General features: G+C 40.7%; 3 protein-coding genes and 1 long non-coding RNA gene across 9 annotated transcripts; 2 read left to right on the plus strand and 2 right to left on the minus strand.

Annotated features, from left to right (window-relative positions):
• Nucleotides 1-273: 273 nt before the first annotated feature.
• LOC104810339 (endoglucanase 3-like) lies at nucleotides 274-2,726 on the minus strand. The gene is made up of 5 exons (XM_010536593.1): nucleotides 2,175-2,726; nucleotides 1,588-2,091; nucleotides 1,293-1,442; nucleotides 1,092-1,203; nucleotides 274-957 (listed from the first exon to the last, which is right to left on the minus strand). Exons 1-5 carry the CDS (start codon nucleotides 2,367-2,369, stop codon nucleotides 461-463), a joined length of 1,458 nt encoding a protein of 485 aa, XP_010534895.1. The 5' UTR covers nucleotides 2,370-2,726; the 3' UTR covers nucleotides 274-460.
• LOC104810329 lies at nucleotides 601-1,650 on the plus strand. 2 transcript variants are annotated; one of them, XR_771287.1, is made up of 5 exons: nucleotides 601-693; nucleotides 809-936; nucleotides 1,169-1,242; nucleotides 1,349-1,484; nucleotides 1,562-1,650. It is a non-coding gene; the product is annotated as an uncharacterized LOC104810329 (long non-coding RNA). The 2 variants fall into 2 exon arrangements; XR_771286.1 differs by having other exon boundaries at nucleotides 1,557-1,649.
• A 350-nt stretch (nucleotides 2,727-3,076) lies between the features above and the next one.
• On the minus strand, nucleotides 3,077-11,215 carry LOC104810347 (transforming growth factor-beta receptor-associated protein 1). 5 transcript variants are annotated; one of them, XM_010536614.2, is made up of 17 exons: nucleotides 10,007-11,214; nucleotides 9,618-9,893; nucleotides 9,152-9,348; nucleotides 8,900-9,041; nucleotides 8,116-8,388; nucleotides 7,963-8,035; nucleotides 7,410-7,458; nucleotides 6,980-7,265; nucleotides 6,715-6,770; nucleotides 6,465-6,533; nucleotides 6,255-6,366; nucleotides 6,038-6,127; nucleotides 5,587-5,757; nucleotides 5,232-5,393; nucleotides 4,625-5,055; nucleotides 4,395-4,521; nucleotides 3,077-3,992 (listed from the first exon to the last, which is right to left on the minus strand). In XM_010536614.2, exons 1-14 carry the CDS (start codon nucleotides 11,078-11,080, stop codon nucleotides 5,301-5,303), a joined length of 2,961 nt encoding a protein of 986 aa, XP_010534916.1. In that variant the 5' UTR covers nucleotides 11,081-11,214; the 3' UTR covers nucleotides 3,077-3,992; nucleotides 4,395-4,521; nucleotides 4,625-5,055; nucleotides 5,232-5,300. The 5 variants fall into 5 exon arrangements, with proteins under 5 accessions (XP_010534916.1, XP_010534942.1, XP_010534933.1 ...); XM_010536640.2 differs by having other exon boundaries at nucleotides 3,082-3,992; nucleotides 4,625-5,393; nucleotides 9,747-9,893; nucleotides 10,007-11,215; XM_010536631.2 differs by having other exon boundaries at nucleotides 3,082-3,992; nucleotides 4,664-5,393.
• Nucleotides 11,216-11,400: 185 nt separating this feature from the next.
• On the plus strand, nucleotides 11,401-14,030 carry LOC104810374 (TVP38/TMEM64 family membrane protein slr0305). Its single transcript, XM_010536652.2, has 7 exons — nucleotides 11,401-11,930; nucleotides 12,077-12,129; nucleotides 12,285-12,377; nucleotides 12,495-12,718; nucleotides 13,004-13,070; nucleotides 13,412-13,522; nucleotides 13,620-14,030. The coding sequence occupies exons 1-7, from the start codon at nucleotides 11,504-11,506 to the stop codon at nucleotides 13,644-13,646; spliced, it is 1,002 nt and encodes a 333-aa protein (XP_010534954.1). The 5' UTR covers nucleotides 11,401-11,503; the 3' UTR covers nucleotides 13,647-14,030.
• Nucleotides 14,031-15,039: the final 1,009 nt, after the last annotated feature.

The following is a 15,039-nucleotide window of genomic DNA, read 5'->3' on the forward strand; positions in this document are numbered from 1 at the left end:
GGTCATAGAAATCACAGGAGTTGTCCTGCTTACCTTTAATGGGCTCCTCAGTGAGATTCTGACCCATAAGTACAGTGGGCCATGCTATGTCCGTCTAATAAGCCGGGTGCGGTTCAAGTCCAACTCACACTTCATCGCTTCTATCGACAAATACAAAATATCATTATTCAAGGCCTTGATCGTTTTCCCCAGTTTTCTACCATTTACATCCCATTCTCATGCAAAGACGGTATTATGAATGTAATCACCAAATTCCACGGCTATACGAACCAATTAAAGAAAAGGCGGACAAAATTCATCTTCTATCTGTAATGACGCTCAAAAATTACATTTTAAAAATCCTGTTTACTATGGATATGAAACCACAGACGTATAGGCCCCGCCCAAAAGAGTTGAGCCCTGATTTGAAGGGCTCAGAGCCCAAACGTTTAGTAAAAGAAGAAGGTACGAAGCTATCTAATCAAGCAGAGGGAGAAGAGGCGGCGAAGTAGGAGAGCGGCCCGACGAGAGCGGCGTTGATGTAAGTGGCGGGTTCCGAGTGGCTGTAATCGTCCCTCTGGTCAGGGTACCCATCATTCTCATTGGGTCCTCCTACTATGGCTCCTGTCAATATGTTGGGGTTAGGGTTTTGGGTGTAAAAGGATTGGAATCCGCCATTGCACCCCATTGTATTCGATCGAGCCACCAGAGACGGTAAAGACGATCCTCTGTGGTGGATTCTCCTCGGAAAATTTGGTCCGAATCCTACCATGTACGACATCTTCAAGGGGTTTTCCCCCAGTATGTAATCCACCTGCGTCTTTGACAGGCTTATCAACGAGTTCGCTACGATCGCCGAGTTGCCGCAGTTGAAAGTCCGTCGCGCCGATTTCATGTACTTGGCGTAGGTCGTCACCAGGAATGTTATGGATGTCACATACTGCAGATTACTCTGAGGTAACTTGTACATCAATCCTCCTGATTTTTTTTTTTTTTTTTGGAGAGGAAGAAATATCGTCATCAGGTCATCAGGTTTTAGATATGTTTTAGATATCGTCATCAGGAAGAACATATCTCAATTGTTCTCTTAGGACATTGTATTTTTCAGTCACCTTGAGTGTACTGTGTGGTTGAGTAGGGAGAATGTGGCAGGATCTTGCACATGAAATTCTCAGCTCCTTGCCTGTAGGGCTCCAAGGTGCTGTCTCTGTTCAGCAATGCTCGCTGCCAAAGGAACAAGCTTTTGATCAAGGAACCAACCAAGTTGAGTAATTATAAATTATGCTCACAGTCCGCAGCAATGAAAGACATACACGTGAGAGGAGGACATAAGCACCGATATACTTATTGTCCCAACTGAATATGTCAGGCTGATCCCCGCCTCCTAAGGATGTTATGAAGCTCGCGTAATAACGATTGTTGGTTGCTCTAAGCAGCCATGCTGCTCCCCACATCAACTCATCCTATCATCACAACCTTGACTGGTTAAGAGTCTAAAGATGATGGTAAGTTGAGATATATTTTGTAGAGTGGCATGTTTCAACTATATATTTGAGATTTAACCTTTTATCGCCTAGGCCAGGAAACATAAAAGATGTGAAAACACACCTTGTAACCAGAGTAGGAGCAGTAGAAAGGACAAACTGCAGAAGCAAGGGAATCGCTGTAAGCACCCCTGTATTGAATGGCAAACTGCATCAGTATCTTGGCTGTTGACAATAGCAAACGGGAGTACTTGGGATCTGTTTTCCTAAAAACCATGGACGATGCCGCCAGAGCTGCTGCGGTTTCAGCAGCAACATCAGAGCCAGGGTTGGAGGGTGATACAGAATAGACGGAACGAGGGGTGTCCATGTCCTCCGGTCGCTCCCAGCACCTATGGTCGGCATTAGGGTCCCCTACTCCAACGTAAAGCTTGCCTGGAGTTGCCCTGGCGCATTTGAGCAGATAGTCTGTGGCCCATCGGATGGCTACACGAGCATTTTGGAGCTCAGGCCCCATTCGCTTGCCATACTCCAGAGCTCCCCAGGAGAGCATTGTGGTGGTAAACGCCATTGGGAAATTGAACTTTACGTTGTCGCCAGCATCATAGTAGCCCCCTGTCAGATCCACCTGCAGCTCATAACAAAAATCACCCATTAAATCATATGTATTGCTACTGGTTACTGATGACAGGTTCAGGGTTTAGAGTTTACATGGTCAGAGGAGCCATCGGAGAGGCCAGAGTTGGACCTCCAGGTGATTCGTTGGTCTCTAGGTAGGCGACCAGACCGCTGACCTTGGAAGAAAAGCAGGCACTTGGAGAGGGCTTCTCTGTAGTTGGGATTGGCTTCAACATTTCCGAGGAACTGTGCAGAGAAGAGGAAGAGAAAGAATAAAGGAGAAGGCATTTTGAGGGATGCTACGTGGAGGTAAGGTTGTTTCTGTATGCGTATTTACTATTTATAGATAGGGATTAGGGAGAGAGAGGAGAGAAGGATGCGGAGTTGATATTAGCGGTAAATAAGGCTTTTTAGATTCGAATTGACTGTTAGAATAAGCTATCCTTAGGAGAAACTTTGCCGTTGCTGCCTTTGTGGAGCAACCAAGTTTTTACTTTTGGTAATTTTTAAGCAGACAGGGGGAGTATCTTCAGTGATTAGAATTCTTTGAACTTCTTTCTCCAAGGTATGTGATTTTGATTTACTTTCCCTCGAGCTAAATTCGATGGACATTTGAGTTTTCTGGATATAGATATAAATTCTCTTTATGGTTTCGACGTGGGCTTAATATTCCAAAAATATGTGCTTTAAAATTAGGCTTAAGACAGATGTTGGGTTTGTTAGGGTTTAGGCATTATGACTTCCAATAAAGATAGACAAAAGAGAAAGGGGAGCGTGAATGGCGCCAAGATAACGGCACCGAGTCCTAGGGCGTAATCAAAAAGTTGAAATTCTAACAAGGGGGAATGTTCATAATCATCTCTTTGCTTTTGGAACTTCCTTTTTCAAATCTGGAACATGGGCGTGAAATATCAAAAGTGACGATGGTGTCTTGCGAAATTATAATCATTCTACTCCTCTAATTTAGGAACAAAATCATAATGCTGAAGTCTAAGTTGCATGAGAAACGGCTTTATACCGTAATTAGTTGAAGTCGAAATGAAGCAGTCACGTCTCTGACGCACGCTCTTAGGTTATAAATCTCGAAGATTCGCAGTCCTTGCTCTAGAGCCCATCAGAAAACACCAAACATTTCTTAGTTTTGGTGGAAAAAAAAGCGAGATTTTTATACAGTTACAGGGCACAAACAAAACCTATATCTGATCTCAACCACAGGAAGCAGCTATTCAACAGTAAACGAGCACTCCTCCGTTTAAGCCTGCCACAAAGTCAATGCCTTCTTGCCGCAATAGATCCATAACTGGTGGTGCTCTAATTGTTGTTTGGAACCACTAGACTTTGCGATAGATGAGCATCCTCTTCCTCTTCCACTGCTACTGAAGATGGGGGCGCTAGCTTCGATGCTGATTGCTCGTTTTTGCTAGATCATTCTCTGTAACCTCTCTTTTCCTTTCCGCAGACCACGAAAAACACAGAAGCCGAAGGTAGCAAAGGGAATTAGGACTTGTAAAGATGAAAGCTCGGTCTTGAGGAGATCCTTGACAATAGCATATTTTTGCCAAACTGCTGGACGTTCAGTTGCTGGGCAGTGAGCAGAGGCATCATCAGGGGAAGCACATGTTCCGCTGGGAATTCAACTCCAGATGAACAAAACCAGAAAACAATGATTATGATATGTGATCCCGTTACATTCAACCATAGAGAGAGGAGGAACACGAAGGCGTTAAAACATCCAAGGAGAATATAGTTCCTGCTTGGGAAGTGCATTTGCGACAGCAAGGGTACATATAAGGGTAGGTGCAAAACGATCAACAGCCTGTACATCGCTGAATTGTTTGCAGAATTTCGAAGCAGTGTTTATCAAGCATGTTAAACCAGATCCGCTAAGCAGAGCAAATCATTTACCCTCACCTGCACAAAAATGAGGAAACACCCAGCATATACCATTCAAATTCTGTTTAGCAGTTGAAGTCCTTCAATTGATATTTTCTCAATTTTAAAGCTACAGACAGAAAAGGAGATGGGAAATAAAGCTCGCTGACAATCGATTAAAGCATAACATACTGCAGGCACTCGTAGTTTTCAGAGTCAACCCATGAACACGAAGCAAAATTGCTTGCTTCATAACCCGCAGTTGCCAGCAATAACATATCAGGACAAATTCATATACTGCATGTGACTGAAACTACGGTGTGGAACCAAGTATTTAAAGCATGTGACACTAGTTATGTGAAACCATATATCAAATTTTGAAGCTAGTATTGTTTAGATGGATGTAATTCCTCAAGTAAACAGAAAGCATAAAGCACTGACCATCAAGTGGCTTAGCAACAGATGTGGGTCTCTCCACAACTTCCTCTTGTATGCAGACATCATTATAATTGTACGCTTGGAGAAGCACAGGGGGGAGGACATGTGATACAAGATGTTCTGGACAAGCCTGGAAATTTGATCAAAATAATGAAACCAAGTAAGAAACCTCACAGTATACAGCAATAATATATTTACAAAGGCTCATCTCCAAAAAGAGCTTATAAAATCACCACCAAGTTCTGCGAAAAATTTAACATTTGATCGAATACTTTGGCGGGCACAAGATGCGTTCCCAGATTTGGCATTCATATGAGATGGTTAGCGAGGTAGAGAACCAGCATATGAGAAGAATGTTGGGAGATCATGTGGAGATGCAAGTGGCAGCCATGATGGAAATCGCTGTGGTCTGCACATGCCCGAAACGTATCCGCATAAGCTTGTCGGGAATGAAGCTCGATGGTTATGCCATAGAACAAGCTCACAGCTTCTTGGAGTCATCTGGACCTCCCTAAATCACACAAATGCTCACCAAACCGGAATCGGGTTTCTGTACACAATATGAATCAGAGTAGCGCCTCAAATTCATAACCTGTCGGCTGTCTCTGGGAAAAAAAATACACCACCTATGGCTTTGTCTGTCAACTATGCATGCCATCTGAGCCTGAACAAAAAAACCAATAAAATATTTGAAGTTTCTGATATATTGAGAAATCTAAGGAAAACATTGTCTCTACATTCTTCTTTGTGTGGTAAGAATGTACGGAAGCTACAGGCCTTGAAAGTTGGGACCAACGCCAGCCGGTGACACTATACAAACTTTGTAAGATAAATACATACAGTCCTCAGGCTGAACGTCGAAGAAAAAGGTCATTGTTACAGTGGGCAATACTCAGCTTCTGGCTTCTGCTATCGATTAACTAACCACCCAGGTTTTATCAGTATATCTTGCTTGAAGTCCCGACCTGTCACCGACGTTGATTCACCCAAGCGTCGGTAACACTGCACATAGAACCAGGAAAATAACTTTCAGCCAAAGGATCCAGAGAAGATAGAACTAATCCATTCTCGGTCATAAGTCATCTTGCTTGCCAAAATACTGGCATTAAGATTGCTTCTCTAGTTCTCTTTAGGGTAAAACTCCGCTGATACAGATTTGTAACAGGAAATGTAAATTGCATAAGCAGCAACCTACCTTGTAACAGATAATAGTATCATCAGGGTACATAGCAAACAGCTTAGTCCCCAATCGCGCATGGCAGGAATCGCAAAGGCTCGCATCATTTATCTGTACGTGTCGTGATCTTTCTTCTAATCTTGCCAACCTCGAGTCAACATCCAATGCACGGGAAATATTGCGAGCGATCTGAAATATAAATTGAGTTACGAGCACTAAGAAACTAAAGCTAGAGCCGAGGCAATAACCACACCATGCCCAGATAGCAAAACTTGAAGCAATGTGATAGAAGGTGATAGATTATGCCAAATATATCCATTATCACTTCTTTCCAGCATGTAACTGCAGATAAAGTTACAACAACAGCGTATGGTATTTCTCCAACAGAAACAGGGTTTAATAAAGCTATGATAGAAGCAATTATAAATCAACAGACAAGTAAATAGGGCAAAGCACATCAGAATTTTACTTGGCCCTGACGATGATGATGAACCCGAGCCCTCAGCATTCTCAAAATTGTATCAGATGCAAGTTTCAGGGGTATATCAGGAGACAATTTCTGCAAAATAACATCTCGACTTTATCCTCAGGAAATTAATCGAATAACATCAGTGATGCAGAAACAGCATGACAACAAGCAGCTTCAGTATTCTTCACATGTGACAGTTTAAGTGAGAGGTCCGTACTTCTAAAACTTGCAAAGGATCAAGTGATTCCCCATGATTATGGAGAAGGCGAACAGCAGCCTTGAACATTGGTTCTTTACCAACTTGAGGATCCAGATACATATCAAGCAACCTAACACAACAAGGAGTTAGAAGGCATACATCAAGAAAGTAAAAAATCGCCGTGGAAGCTACAAAAGCAAGTAGATAAACTTAAGGGAAGGAACAAACTGCATAAAAGCATCTGGTCTGCCGATCTCCACACAGTATTGCTCTGCAGCCTCACAATCCTCAAGTTTCCTAGAAGCTCATCATAAAACATTTTGTCAGTAACCATAAAACAATTCTCTCAAAGTCCAAAACAACTCTATTCACGAGGTCATGTGTCTTTGGTTTCCACAATGTTCACAGAGATACTTCATTGCCGTTTGTTTTAACTTTTCATAGCCATTAGTCTCGCTCAAGAGAATTTCATACTTACAGAGCCAAAATTTGGAGGACCAATGTTTCTTGCCCCAGCTTTCGGTATAGGATAGCCTACCAAAGGAACATTACACATAAATTGGAAGAGGGAACAACACAAGATTGACAGTTGTGAGAAGCAAAAATCTCTGGAATAATCAATGCTTCCCAGAAACATGTTAATGCTGCTTCAAGCATCTAGGATCAAATTCTCATGTAATCGATGACAAATGTATTTGGCAGCATAAAGACATAATCCAGAGCAACAGTTTTGACACACAAACCTTTTCCAACCACAGTTCTGATCCTTCAACCAAATCCAGGATCTCTTCAGGATTATATAAATCCGAAGATTGCAAAAAGGTCTGCAATCTCTCTCGTACATAGCTTTGAAACATGGACGTAATATTGGCATTACAATTTTCCACCTCTACACCTCCAGCATCACCTTCTTGGACATTGTTTTGTACTTCCATGCATTCAAGAGCTGATTTGGCAAGCGAGAGTGCATATAATGTATGCAACTGTGGGTCATTACAGTCTCGATCTTCAATCAACCACTGCAGATACCTGGGGAATACAAAATGGGCAAGAAGAAAATCTATCAATATTCGCAACTCTATCAGAACAAAATTCGGCGGATCTTCCTTCACCAAATAAGCTCTAATAAAAACCCTAACAAGTTAAAATTATCAGTGCTGAATTAGACCATACCTCTGAAGTATTTCAACTTTTTTGGGATCAATTGCTTGAATCACTTGCTCTGCAGCCAGTAACAAATACTCTTTACATCAACCAAAGAAGTTTGATATACGTACATCACAATGATAGAGTTAATTTTTATATGCCATGCACTCAACAACCAAATGAAAACTAAAGAAAGACTTGCAGATAGTGTGAAGCTTACGATAGCAATAATGGAACACCGAACTATTCTCATCACAAATTCAAAATCTAATGACAGAAAATTATGTATGAAAATAAATGCATATGCATATATATGGCACTCTGCCCCAAAACCAGCCTTGAACTATTTTTGCATGCAATATAAAAGTTTGCAGAACTGAGAGATGCATCACTTTAGTTATATCAGACACTAAACTAACCCTATGTTCATTATCAGAGAAGCAAAATAGACCACAATAGGAAACCAAAGTCCAAGTTCAAAAGTAAATTCTTGAAATGGACAAAGTAGCACGAACATGTAGAGGAAACAAAAACTAGAGCCACAATCAAACACGGATGTCCTATGAACCCTGATACCCACCTGGTGAAAGATCTTCTGTCCTTTTATCAGATGTCAAAACTTGGATACCAAATGATGAATTTATATCCGCAATCTAAAAGTGAATAAGCAAAACTTTCTGGTCAAATTCACAATTACAAACTTACAACAATTGAGGAAACATACAATGCATACCCAACTAAGATGCTGCGACACCAGATCCTGATTGCAGGATTCCTCAAGAATCCTGGAAGCTTCAGCAGCAGCAGCCTCTCTACCAGAGAAACTAATTGGCTCGCCGTCAAGTATATAGCATACTGAATGAGAGTCTTGCCATAGACCAGATGAGTAATTCCTAGCAAAGAGACGCCAAATAGAAAGAGCTTCGGCACTCATCCCCTTATTGGCATATAAGAAGGCGAGAGTCCGTAGATGTCCAGATTCATTTAGAAGAGTCTCTAACTCCTCCTGCACCATCCATGCAAGTTGTATAGTCATCTCTCAAGTAACCTTCTAACAAAGACCCTCGGTTTTCAATGCATTTGAATTCTAAGATTCCACAATTTGCAATGTTCTCATGGTGAATTAATGTGAGCCCGGGAGGACTATGCCTGATATCGAACTTTCCAGTAGAAATTTCCATATAAGTGAGTTTTTAGTAGTTTAGACATTATCGTAATATGGCTGTTATTACTTAAATGCTATCCACGACAATAGTTTACAAAAATGAGTCCAAGCAACACATCTCTGCAGGACGAGGTATAAGGTCTAACATATTAAATGAAAAAGGAAAAAGCATGTGTGCTTGTGGCATTGGGAACGTGCTTCCAACAACATTAGAACAAAGTAATAGCAATCTTACACAAATATTTCTCTGAAATAAATTGATAACTGGAGCTACAAGTTCCATTATCCTATCAACTTTACACTGGGCAAACATGAGCGTGTACAATATAGGACTGGAGCTAGGAACACATACCACAACACAGTAATTATCTGTAGATGCAAGTTTCTCCATATCTTCAATTCGGTTCAGGGCTCTATAGAGAAGTATCAGAAGAGTGTCGATTCCCTCCATTACTGGCAAAGCTAATTTTTTTTCACGAGATATCTCAAGGTACCTTAGCAACAAAAATGTTACTTGTTACATGCCAATTCGAACCAAAAAGCACTGAGATAAAAATATAGCACCTCTAAACAAAACACGGCAACGAGAAAGAAGTTCTATTACCTGGTAACATTTTTTATTGCTGATTCCAATAAATCAGCTCTACTTGAAGGATTTGACAAAAACTCTTCACCGTATGGAATTTCCACACCTGCTTTTCTAAGGAAAATAGCTCTCTGGATAGACATCAACCCATTATCTACAACATCTTCAAGAGGCACAGGGGGAGGATGCAATCCCCAGTATCTGTTTCTTGGAACCTGAAAGCAAGAACTAACCTTAGAAAACCAGAAAGATGGGCTCTCTCTTAGGCCAAGGCTTGGGGCAGCAAAAATAATATACTTGGGAACTATACCATTAACTTTGAGTTAGACAAAATGCTGAATGTGATCAAGCAAGCAAAGTCCACAACTAGAAACATTCCAAATTACAAAGAATACAAAATAATGATAGAACTAAAAGCCACTAACAAAAGTAATATACCACAAAATGATGATAAAACTAAAGCCACTAAAGGCAAGTAATATACCAGCAGAGACCATCGATTGGGATCTCGCATGATAAATGGGAAAACTTCAGAAGGCTGCATTCTTTCTGACCGTAAAAAATGATTCACTGCTTCCTCAAAGTGCAAATCAAAAAGCAGTAGAAATCCTACTTGCGCATGAACAAAAGAAAGCATTTCTTTTGAAATTTCGCCCTCCAAGTCAAGCTCCTCGACAAGAGAGATGGCTTCTCTGTAGTTCTTTTTCCTCAGCAGGTCTTTGATCTGTTCTTCATAAGCCACTTTCTGATAGAAAATAAGCTGAAGCATCAAAAATAAAGAACTCGTGAAAATTCTGGTCAGTGTCCAACCATATGCTTTTTCAGCAAGACATACTTAAAGAACTTAAGGAATCCACAAGCGTGAACAGGTACCTTTGACAAGGAAGCCACGGCAACTATGCTGCCATTTCCAGACTCTTCTGCAGCCAAAACAGACTGCCCACATCCTTCAGGACCAAAAGTAACCGACTGAACACAAATACCCGTATTTTTCTGATATATCTCCATTTTTCCGTCCCCAACAGCCACAACATCGATACACAATTCTCCAACAGAATCAGGTCTCCTCCGGAAGACAAGGCTGCCGCCAACAGGCTGACCATTTGCGTCCACAATAACACCGACATTGTCGACCAACAACAACACCTTCCACTCTTTACAAAGCAATTTGAGCAGCGGGGAACCAGATACATCAGGCAAAGCAAATATCATTCCACTTTGACCAGTCACGCACGAGGCAAGGTTATACCCGTGAATGGTCCCCGCAATAATGAAATCATCAAGCCAAACCATACTTTTAACCCCAGTGAAGCCAGGAAGCTCTTTCAGGATAACAAAGGGACCGCTTACGCCGTCTTTTTCGTCGCATAGGAGTTCAATCAGTAACATTCTCTCACCGATAGAAACAGCAAAAACACAATTACCTTGCGGGGCTCGCTGATGTCGGACATCCTTGCTTTTGATGCCATTCACCCGATTACCGGTACCAAGCATTTGAAAAAACTTCTTGCTTGAGCTCTTATTCTGATCCATCGGAGTGTCCGAGGGCAACAAATCCGTAGTAACCGAATCGCGTCCAGTAAATCTTCTAGCAACCACATCGATGCCCTTCAATGCACCATCCAGTCTCTTAGCGGGCTTCGCTAAAAGCGAATCGACCAAGAATAAGTAACCATCGCAGAGAACTAGAACTTTCCCGCTTTCCTGGTCGAGAATGTAGATAGACTCCACCGGTGAAACTCCCAACCATACACTGCCAAGACGCGAAACGGCATTGGATGAAGCATCGAAAGAGAGAAGGAAAAGGGATCCGGAAAAGGTGCCGACGTAAACTAGGGTTTGGGAATCGGAGAGGGGGCAAAGTGAGAGGGCTCGGATATTGTCGTTGTCGTTGCCGCCGAGATCAAAACGGGCGGCGAGCTCCAGAACCGGCCGAGATTTGGCCATGGTTGAGGGTAGAGAGAGACGGAAAAGGCGATGCCGAGAGATATGCGAAGAAGACGGTCAGTCACACCAACGAGTCAGGCCTCGTGGTTTTCATTTTGACTTCCCCCAAGCCAGCGCTCCAAATTAAAAACTCTTCTACATTTTGATACTAATGGCCTAAATCGTAATTATTCATTTTAGACAAGAACAATTGCAACCATCGGCAATATGGTCGGGCTCGTGATTATTATTAAATAATTATTTACGTGCAACCCTTTATTTCAAAATAAAATTTGGGAAGGGCAAAGACGTGATCCAGTGAGAACAGAGGGGACACGTGGCGCTGTGCCCATCCCAAGGTGATGTTTTGGTGGAGAAGCAGCGCCAAAGGCAACACCGCAATCTCGGAAATTGGATGGCACTGCTTCACACTTGGTCTTCTTCATGTCGCAGCTTAATATGCGCACTCTCTCTCTCAGTCTGAGATCGTCGGCTCTTCCCTTCACCTGCTCTTTCCGCTTCCCTCCTCCCTCTTCCGTCAGACCCTTCCGCCGTTTTCATTTCCTCAGGCCATGTTCCTCTCTCAAGCAGACCAAGAAGCAACCCTCTCTCCGCCGCTCTCCCAGTTCCACTGCCCCGCCGCCGCATAGTGTCCGCTGGTTCTTCAGCCCGAAACCCGGCAACGGCGGTGGCGATGGCGATGGCGACGGTGACGACGATGATGCCAAAGCTGACGGGGATACCGCCGTTAAAGGGACCCTCTTGGCCGGCGTTTTGTTGGTCGGTGTCGTCGGTGGCTTCGCTGGCGTTGGATATGTCTACAAGGATCAGATCAATTTCTTCCTCTCTCAGTTCTCCGCTTTCATCGAAGGTGATTTCTACAAGGACCAGATCAATTGCGTCTACATAGACATTAATGCAATACCATTGAATTTTTGTTTGTGAATTGGGTGACTGAAGCACTCTGATACTGGCTTGGATTGATAATCGATGCCATTCGTTTCTTCTAATCATCAGGTTATGGTCCTGCTGGATATGCTTTGTTCGTTGCTGTGTATGCTGGACTTGAGGCAAGCTTTTGATTCTCTGTTGATTTTGCTTTCTGTAGACTTGCATCAATGTGGGTTCGACCACTTCCACCGTGTGCTGTATTTGCAACGTTGTTATCTTCATCTCTGAAATATGTTGCCTCAGTTTCAAGCTCTTTGTATTTTTCTTCTGGTAGATACTAGCCATACCGGCCATTCCATTGACAATGTCAGCGGGTCTTCTTTTTGGCTCTTTCATCGGCACCATTATAGTTTCTATAAGTGGAACTGTAAGTTGTCCTTTCTCAATTCTTAACCCCAAGTGTTAACTCTCTGGTATCTCCAATGTTTTTTCACTTAGATACGCATGATTATCTAATTTCTGTTTTGCTGCTATTATTTATTAGGTGGCTGCCAGTGTTGCATTTCTGATTGCCAGATATTTTGCTCGCGAACGAATCCTTAAGCTTGTTGAAGGCAACAAGAAATTCCTAGCCATAGACAAAGCAATTGGTGAAAATGGGTTTAGGGTTGTTACCCTCCTTCGCTTGAGTCCTCTGCTTCCATTTTCTCTTGGAAATTATCTATACGGTTTGACATCTGTGAAGTTTGTGCCGTACGTTCTAGGAAGGTCAGTTACTCAATCTATTACAATATCTATATAACATTGATATCTGTTTCGTAAACTAGATAACAGTTCTGCTGTTAGTGCATTGTATCACATTCACATGTAGAACCCCGTTGTCCCTTTATGTTTTAGTGACTAATTCTTTGAGTTCAATCTGAAGCGAACAATTCCAAGTTAACTCAGTTTGTTATCTGATATAAGAAGTTTTCAACTCAAGAAAAAGAATTATAATTTTACAGAAGCTGATGACAATCATTGATGCGAATTAACTGATAATTCTTTTTGCAGCTGGTTGGGAATGCTTCCAGGAACATGGGCTTATGTCAGTGCTGGTGCTTTTGGACGAGCTATAATCGTGAGTTTTAGTGTTCTTTTAATCCATGTTTTTTGTTTTTCCTATCCAGTCATGAAGTCTCTGTATGAATAACTTAGATGATTTGATCTAACGTAGAGAGGTTGATTTCCGTTGGTAGCCACGTCCATTAAAGCTCGGGTGTCTAGGTGAATTTGACTAGAAACGATAGCGAAGAGTGGTACCTCAAGATTGAATTGATGTTTGTGAATACAAATGAAATTGAATTGAAGAGGGCATTCTGACTCATGGACTAGATTAGATGGCTTATGTGATCTAGTACTTGTCAAGAAGTAGATGTCTTTTGAATATTGAACGCATCATTTCTGGACTTTTTGTTTCAGCAAGAAGAATCTGATGTGGGCTTGCCGGGGGGAAATGGGCAGCTGTTGACACTTGGGTTGGGTTTGTTGGCTACTGCGTTAGCGGCAACATATGTGGCACGCCTCGCAAAGGTAATTGATTGAGTTTTGCTTTTGATCCGGTTTCCTCCCACCAGGCCACGATTTAGGAAAGGGAACTTTTTGGCCATTGATTTTGTTTGTGTTGCAGGACGCTGTGAAGGATATCGATGAGTAAAGCTCCATCTGCTGGTAGTAGGATAGCACATGTTACCTTTGGAGGCCATTGTTACCAAATTATATGGAATGTGGAAGGTGGCTTATCTATTGGTATGCCCTTGTTTAGTAGATATGGTGGTGGTGGGTGGGGTGTGTCAAGTCCTCAGTTCCTCCTGTCCTGTCCTGCCCGCCTGCTTATTCATGCCACTTGTGAGACCCAACAATTCTCATTCTGATAGTGAAATCCAACAAAAAAAAAATTCCTAAACTCCTCCGACCCCCATCTCTCATGTTTCTCCACATGACACCCCCCACAAAGTCTGTGTATCATATGTAAGTGCGTAAGCCATACCAGAGTTTTAATTCTATCATTAGAAATTGCGAAAGCATCTTGGATTATCAAGGTCTGTGAAGCATTCACATTGTTGGGTCAATCATCCATGTTAAAAAAGGTGAATTATTAGCATATTAGACCGAAGGATATTGGCTTTTAAATTGATTAGTTTGAGCATTGATTTTTTTTATAAAAAAATGGAATAGCATAGTCCAAGATCAAAATAAAAATAAGGGTTAATCCCATATTCTCCCACAAATTTTCGAAAAAGTTTCAATTTCCTACACCAATTTTTAATTTGTCAAAAAATTACACCGGATTTCAAATATTTCTAAATTTCTACACAAAATTTTAAAATGTATTACAATTTACCCCATGCCCGTAAACGATGTTAAGTTCCGTCAATTTTGATGCTGACGTGGCATACAATGTCGTACAAATTTCGTCAAATCATCACATTTCGCCACATCATCCTGCAACGTCATAAAATAAATAAAAAATAAAACAAAAATAAAAAATTTCTAAAGTTTTTTTAAAAACTAATAAAATAAAATAAAATAAATACAGAATTTTAAATTTTATTTTTTAAAAATAAAATAGAAAATTACATATACATATATACACACTTTTATATCTATACATAATTATATACATATACATATACACATATATATATATCTACATACATAATTATATACATATATATACACACTTATACATTTACATGTATACACACTGTTACATATATACACAATTTTTTTAAAAAATTTTTAAAAAATTACAGAATTTTAAAAATTATTTTTTAAAATTAAAATAAAAAATTATATATACATATATACACATAAATAATATATATATATATATATATATATATATATTCACATATGTATATATACATATTCATATATATACATATATATCCATATATACATTGAACATGTATATATATATGTGAATATGTATGTATATATGTATAAATGTATATATATATGTATATATATGCATATGAATATGTATATATACATTTATACATACATGCATACATACATGTATGCATATTCAATGCATATATCTTTCT

This window comes from Tarenaya hassleriana, unplaced genomic scaffold, assembly GCF_000463585.1.
Source record: "Tarenaya hassleriana unplaced genomic scaffold, ASM46358v1 Cleome1, whole genome shotgun sequence".
NCBI classification, from domain to species: Eukaryota; Viridiplantae; Streptophyta; class Magnoliopsida; order Brassicales; family Cleomaceae; genus Tarenaya; species Tarenaya hassleriana.

Excerpts from the sequence above, each read along its gene's own strand:
- LOC104810339 (XM_010536593.1), bottom strand. The coding sequence starts at position 2,369 with ATGCCTTCTCCTTTATTCTTTCTCTTCCTCTTCTCTGCACAGTTCCTC. Across the intron at positions 2,092-2,174 it reads CCGATGGCTCCTCTGACCAT|GTGGATCTGACAGGGGGCTA; the intron begins GTAAACTCTAAA and ends TATGAGCTGCAG. Across the intron at positions 1,443-1,587 it reads GCTCCTACTCTGGTTACAAG|GATGAGTTGATGTGGGGAGC; the intron begins GTGTGTTTTCAC and ends TTGTGATGATAG.
- LOC104810347 (XM_010536614.2), bottom strand. The coding sequence starts at position 11,080 with ATGGCCAAATCTCGGCCGGTTCTGGAGCTCGCCGCCCGTTTTGATCTC. Across the intron at positions 6,534-6,714 it reads GTCCTCCAAATTTTGGCTCT|GAAACTTGAGGATTGTGAGG; the intron begins GTAAGTATGAAA and ends ATGAGCTTCTAG. Across the intron at positions 6,367-6,464 it reads AGACCAGATGCTTTTATGCA|GTTGCTTGATATGTATCTGG; the intron begins GTTTGTTCCTTC and ends TTGTTGTGTTAG.
- LOC104810374 (XM_010536652.2), top strand. The coding sequence starts at position 11,504 with ATGTCGCAGCTTAATATGCGCACTCTCTCTCTCAGTCTGAGATCGTCG. Across the intron at positions 12,719-13,003 it reads GTGCCGTACGTTCTAGGAAG|CTGGTTGGGAATGCTTCCAG; the intron begins GTCAGTTACTCA and ends TTCTTTTTGCAG. Across the intron at positions 13,523-13,619 it reads ATGTGGCACGCCTCGCAAAG|GACGCTGTGAAGGATATCGA; the intron begins GTAATTGATTGA and ends TTTGTGTTGCAG.